General features: G+C 36.6%; 1 protein-coding gene across 4 annotated transcripts; it reads right to left on the minus strand.

Annotated features, from left to right (window-relative positions):
- Positions 1 to 763: 763 nt before the first annotated feature.
- On the minus strand, positions 764 to 6,225 carry LOC109022243 (monosaccharide-sensing protein 2-like). Of its 4 annotated transcripts, none has more exons than XM_035693153.1 (6): positions 6,022 to 6,225; positions 5,315 to 5,427; positions 4,564 to 5,124; positions 2,555 to 3,507; positions 1,570 to 1,757; positions 764 to 1,418 (listed from the first exon to the last, which is right to left on the minus strand). In XM_035693153.1, exons 2-6 carry the CDS (start codon positions 5,391 to 5,393, stop codon positions 974 to 976), a joined length of 2,226 nt encoding a protein of 741 aa, XP_035549046.1. In that variant the 5' UTR covers positions 5,394 to 5,427; positions 6,022 to 6,225; the 3' UTR covers positions 764 to 973. The 4 variants fall into 4 exon arrangements, with proteins under 4 accessions (XP_035549046.1, XP_018860638.1, XP_035549045.1 ...); XM_019005093.2 differs by having other exon boundaries at positions 5,315 to 5,432; XM_035693152.1 differs by having other exon boundaries at positions 5,694 to 6,225.
- Between the last annotated feature and the right edge of the window lie 692 nt (positions 6,226 to 6,917).

A 6,917-nucleotide genomic window follows, 5' to 3' on the forward strand; every position in this document is an offset into this window, starting at 1 on the left:
ATATAATAAGAGAGACGAAAATATAATATAGAACATAATTGGTGTAAATAATGTAATGATCATAATTAAACCCATCTAGACACCGAAATAGAGAATTTAACCGTAGCTTTAAAATAGGTAGTTTGCTTTGCTAGCTGAAGGGATGAAAATTCTTCATAATTTTTGTTCTAACTACTTTCAATAATTTGAAGAAAAGTAAATATATATATATATATATATATATAAATTTCGCGATACTAAATGCATAGCAAGGATTTTAAGGATGAGTTTGGATGTTGAAGTGAGTTGAATTAAGTTGAGATGATAAAATATTGTTAAAATATTATTATTTATTATTATTATTATTTTAAGATTTGAAAAAGTTGAATTATTTATTATATTTTATATTAAAATTTAAAAAAATTATAATGATGAATTGAGATGAACTCAACTTCCAAACGAAGCCTAAATGTGTTTATCTTTCTCCGACTTATAGAAAGTATTTGGAATAGAAAATTGTAAAAAATCCTTATCTCAAAATAATGGTACTGTTGCACAAGGTGAGGCTCATCTGCCAGGGGATGAGTCGGATTAAAAGCCAATGATTTTACAATACATTACATAACTATGTTCTAAAATGAAAAATATTTTATAAAATACCTTATAAAAATAACGTCACTTTATAAAAATATCTTATTTTAAAAAATATGTTGTTAAATATGTTGCGTAGGTGTCATTACTTTTTCAACAATAAGCAACTAAGACCAGCGAGCTATACGTGAGATAGCTAAATATATCAACCTCTTTATTGAAAAAGTTCCCAATAATTTATCATACAATAACCCAAAATTTTTTCAATTTCTTTAAATCTGGAGACTATTTTCATGCAAAAATGAAACCACAACAAGAAAAAAAAAATTAAGAAGAGACAACGGATGACATCTTTAGTGGCTGAAACTGCCGACTAACTGCAAAATCTGTTTGAAGTATCCAATTACTCGCTCTTGACAGCAGCAGCTTTGCTTGCACCAACAGCAAACATCTCAGTAATGACTTCGAGTGGCATGCCTTTGGTTTCTGGAACCTTTAAAAAGATGAATATCCAGGAGAAGACACAGAAAACAGCATAAATACCAAAGATACCAGCAAGGCCTATTGCACTGAGCAGATCTGGCAATGAGTAGGTGACTATAATGTCTCCAATCCAGTACGCCAGGGCGCAGATTGCAATGCAGAGGCCGCGAACTCTTGTGGGGAAGATCTCAGAGCATAGAATATTAGGAATCGGGCCATACGCCATGACGAAGCAGCAGAAATAGACCACAACACAAGTGACTGAGAATGCTGCATTGACAACTGTGCTTATTTCCACAAGCTGGGAAATTACAAGAATGATGAGAGTCAGAATCAACACTGGAATTGTAGTGAGTAATAGTGTCCTGCAATAAGGGGTTTATTAGTTCTAATCGTCAAGAATATAATTCATAAGAGCTACATACGATAACATTGATGCAGATAAAAGATGTCGAACTTAATCAACCCACTGAGGAACAGGTGGTAAAAGTAAAATCCAGGTGGGGGAAAAATCACCTTCTGCCAGTAATATCCATGAGCCTCATGGCTATAGCTATACAAGGAAGCATCAACAAGGTTGTGAATGCACTGATAAGGAACGATGCAGAATTTGTACTGAGCCCTAAGTCTGCAAGAAGTACTTCAACACCTGCATCTTCCAGAATTTGGGGAGTGTAGTAGAGAACACCATTTATTCCAGAAAACTGCGAGTGTATAGAAAAAAAAATATGGTTATCAACTTCACCATTTATAAGAACTTGATTGACCAAAAACAGATTTTCATGCAAGAGAAACTGGTAGAAGATGACAAAAATAATTCTTTAGTCCATAACTGTAAAATATGAGAGCAATAAGACAAATATGAGTTACATGAGAAATCTAGTCCATAACTTATCACATCAAATAATCGTGAATGAGCTATCACTTCTAGAGAACGGTTTCCGAACAAGAATTCTTCAGTTTTTGAAATTGACAAAAAAAAAAAAAAAAAAAAGGTATGGGATGGGAACACAATGGTTTATCCCCAGGGATTAAGAATTAAGAATGACTTAATTAAAAGCCTCTGTTCCTTCCAAGACTCCATGAGTTGGAAACCACCATTTTCAATTTAAGATAACAAGGATAGCTTGTCATGAAAGACAAAGATATGATCTCAGAGGGAAAAGAAAAATGAAAACAACTTTAATACACATAGATGGGCTTGCCTCGTGCCATCTGGGTCACTGCTTTGAGTGACCAGGAGCGCAACCCAAGTACTAAAGAAATCAAACTTAAGCAGTGACAATGAACAACTGCGACCTGCAAAACAACTGAACTCCAAGCCAAAGTAATGCATGCTTAACTACTGGTTCGAGACGACTGATCCAAATTGGGCTTCTTAGACCAGTTTCCAAACTGGTAAGCCACCATGCAAGAATTGACAGACTAGGCCACCACTTTCATTTTGAAATAAACTGGACCAAATAAGTATAAAAATCAATGACATTTAACCATTCGCTACCTGCTGAAGTAGCTGAATTCCAACTCCAACCATCAATGCATGCCTAACCCCTGGCTGACGAAGAGCAGCCCAAACTGGTCCTTTTGAAGCAGTTTCAGAAGGATGAACCATTGCTGGTCCAACTGGATGCTGCTCCATAAGCTCTTTGGTATACAGAGCAGGCTGGCTTACTAGAGCAGCAGCCTGGATAAACTCACCCTCAGCGGGAACATCTCCGCCAGTAAGTGAAACAAGGGACCCACGTCGGGTTCCAGGACCCCCATCCTGGTGCATATAAATCCTTTTAAACCCTCCTTCCTTTTTTCCATCCTCACCTATTCTCTCAGTCCATTTCCATGCCAACTGCCAGCCACCACCAATTCCTGTACTGCTAACTGCCTCCCCAGTCCCTTGCATGAGACTGCTATGGCGCCTCATGCTCAGAACACTGCCATGGGATTGAGGGGGGATCATGTCTTTCTCCATGCTGGTTGTCTGACGGGAGATCAATGGACTATGCAGATTGTCATCAGAGTCTTCCCCAGCGGCGTCTGATGCATACTCCTCACCTTCCCTATGCTGGCTCTCTTCATCCCACTGTTCATTTTTAACATGAGGCTCAGCAGTGCTGAACATGCTGCCAAAATTAGGAAAAAGCATGCTTCGCATACTTCCTGTCTCAGGAAGCTTCTCATGGACACTACCAAAGAGAGTCACAAGTGGGTCCATGAGTGGTACACTTTGGTTCACCATGCTTCCCTGGCGAGAGGCAAGGCCAAGAGAACTCTGTCCAGCGACAGCAACAGGTTTGGCATCCCAGTAGAGACCTTCTTCAGGTCCATATAATCTAATTGTGTCTTTCCGAGCACTTGGTTCCTGAGCATCATCAAGTTCATCTGCAGGTCCTATTATGTACTCTTCTATAGATGTTTCACCCCCAATTCCAAGACCTTCAACGAGCAAAGCCATCTCACCTGTGTATCAACAATGCTTTAGCAAGATAAAAACATGAAATTTCGGTGAACAAAAAAGATTAAAACAAGATTTAGTCAAAGAAAAAGTCCACATGGAAGTAAAAGTTCTTATGTTCATAGATTTAATTGCCATAAGATGCATGAGAAGAAAGAATCTTTTGTTTTCTTCTTTTTTACTATTAACAAACATTACTGAGATGCAAGGAAAAAAACAGATGAAAGGAGGTTACTCAATTAAGAATGCCGCAAGCGACACTACATGTTGCTTGAAACAATGATTATCTTGGGACATGGTACTAGCACACGAGTTCATTTAAGATTGCTTCTTTAGATCAGAGAATGCATTACACTTTCTTTTATTTAGCAAATTATCTTTCTATGCCTCCCACTCATTATCTATTTCCAGAAACTACAATTTATTAATATATAAGGCTTATATTTTGTTCCCAAACATTTTTTATTACTGCATTGCCGAACAAAGCTGAAGGCTGAAGCATATTTTGAAAAACAAAATACATTAAGCCATCTGATTTAAAAAATAAGACACATTTGCGTGTCTTGAATTTAAGGGGATTCTCTCACAAGGAGTTTGAAATATTTGCAATACATTTAAACATATTTCAAATTTAGATTCAAAATGATATAATAAAGTCATTATTATCCATCTACCTGTGATCAAAAACTCAAAAAAACTTGTCAACAGAGTTTCTTATAGTCAAACAGCAACCATCACTCCTTAAAATTCAACTGTGCTAAACAAGGACCCGTTAGAAAAAAGAGAATCTTATTTACAAATTTTTACATCATAAATGTTGAAATTTTGAAATTCTTTGAAAGCAAACAAAAATGCAATGTCTTAAATTTTCAAACGAAAAATCAATTATCCATGAACTTGTAATATATATATATGTGTGTATGTGTGTGTGTGTGTAATTTGGGATAATAATGCACACCAATCGACATCTGAGTCAAGGAAAGTAGAAACCAAATGGATCCACAGAGATAAAGAAGAGAGGCCTCCAATTTCATATAATGAATTTGCATTAAAGAATGAACCTGAAACGTCTTCCCTGCCACGTAATCTCTGGAGAACCTTTTCTGCCTCTGTCATCTTTCCTTTACTCACAAGCCACCGGGGAGATTCGGGCAAGAAAAACACTGTTAGTGCAAAATATATGAGAGAGGGAATGGAAAGAATTCCGAGCATTAACCTCCAGCTGGGTGAGGTCATCAGTGACATCCCAAAAATCATACAATACGCCAAAAACATGCCCCCCGAACCAGTGAATTGTGGAAGTGTATTTAACAATCCCCTTATTTCTGGTGGGGCAGTCTCAGATATGTACACCGGGATAAGAGTAACCGCAAGACCAATTCCAAATCCATCTAAAAGCCTTGCTAAACATAGGACATAGACATTGGGTGACCAAAACATTATCAAACCACTTATGAAGTAGAGCATTGATGATATTATAAGCATTGGACGCCGGCCAACCCAATCTGATATGGATCCTGAGCATGTTGTAATACATGTGGCTCCAATGAGAGACATGGCCACAACAAGACCTTCTACAGTAGTTCCCAGGTCAAAGTCTTCCGTTATATAAACAACAGCCCCTGAAGGTAAAGATACCATCACAGAAAACTTAGCTTTCTATCAGTTAGGCATAAAGATAACATTCAGCGCCAAGTGGGGACCCAAAAAAAAAATTAAACAAAGCAAGAGAAAAAAATGCCACAGTAGGAGACCATTAAACAGATTCAACTGTCGTAAATAAAAGATTCCAACAAGTTAAAGAAGGGTTACCAGCAATTGTAGCATTATCCCATCCTTGTAGAAAGTTGCCAATTGTAGCAGCAATAGCCACTAGCACAGCCCCGTTCATCTTCGAACCAATCAATCAAAATCCCAATCTAGAACTAACCTGCGAGAAAAGGGAAATCTAGATATTACACAAATTAAACAACCAACCACTCCTACCACTTAACCAGATCTAACACACTTATCAGTAACCCACGAGCAGAGTACATTCACAACCACACATTAAATTAAAAATGCCAGCATACCCACATACCTAAATCCATATTAACCAATCACTACACAAGCTATTTAAGAACACATTAGAACACCCATCAACATCAGCAAATCAATACACCAGAAAATTCAGATCTTTCGGACTCCTTACCTCTTCAACTCAAATGGGAACAGGTCAGGCTAATGTGAGAGGGAAGAGAGACTGACAGAAGGAGTGAATTTTAAAGTACTCGGGACTCAGAAGAAAAAGGGGTTCCTTGGAAGAGAGGGAGGAGTAACCGTTAAAAGAACAGCTCTGTGCCTCTATAATCTTTCCCTGTATCTAGGGAAAAGAAAAAAATCTCGATGTGAACAAACTGGCTTCTTGAGTGGAATCTCTTAGTATAGGGACAAATATGAGCCTGTTTCTAAACATCAATTTGCAGAGGAGATCAAATTAAGACAGGAAGAAAGGTGCGTGAGCAGCTCTGGCCAACAACCTTTCAAAGTCCCTCTACACTCTTCTTTGATCCACTCCACCCGCTGCTTTGCTGCTCACTCCTCGACAACACTTCTGGTCCAGACACCCTCAAACCGCTACTAAAATATACGTTCAGAACTGGAAAGGATGATTTTTTATGGAATAACGATAAAAATCATGAACAAAAAATATTCAAGAATATCAGCCAAGACTGAATAATAAATTATACATACACACACATAAATATATATATATATATATATATATATAACTATGAGAGAGAGAGCGAGAGAGAGATTGTCTTTGTGCATGTGTGCGCCAGCAGTTGTGTCTGACACTGCGAGTAAAACCTACTAATCTCAAGGCTTCCAACCGGTCCAAGCAATCAAGAACCACCACGGTAATTTTTTTTTTTTTTTTTTTTTATTTCTTCTGAATTAAAAGTTACTGTACATGGTTCTGTTATTTCTGTAGTCTACCGTATGACACTTCTCCTCGGGAGGTATATATACGTGTATATACACACACACAAGGATTGCTTCCATGGAATTCGTCCCTGTGTAAAATAAAGAAAAATAAATAATATTTTCAATCATAAAATGTATAAATATTATATTTAAAAAAATAAATAAATAAATATAAGATTTATATAAAAAAATTAATTTTTTAATAATACACTCTAATTTATTTTTATAAAAATGTATAATATTTATATAATTTATAATTATATTTAATATTACTAAAAAAAAAAACTCACCCTAGCATTGTAAGTAAGCCTTCGTCTAATCTTTTGGCTACCAAACAAAACAACAAAAGTCTATTCTATGCCCAAAAAGCAACAACATAGAAAGAAAATTCATAGGTTTGCACAGTTTCGGAATGCGTAAAATGCAAAAACTTTATTTTTTTCCGCAC

The sequence above is a fragment of the Juglans regia genome, chromosome 8 (assembly GCF_001411555.2).
Source record: "Juglans regia cultivar Chandler chromosome 8, Walnut 2.0, whole genome shotgun sequence".
Taxonomy (NCBI): Eukaryota; Viridiplantae; Streptophyta; class Magnoliopsida; order Fagales; family Juglandaceae; genus Juglans; species Juglans regia.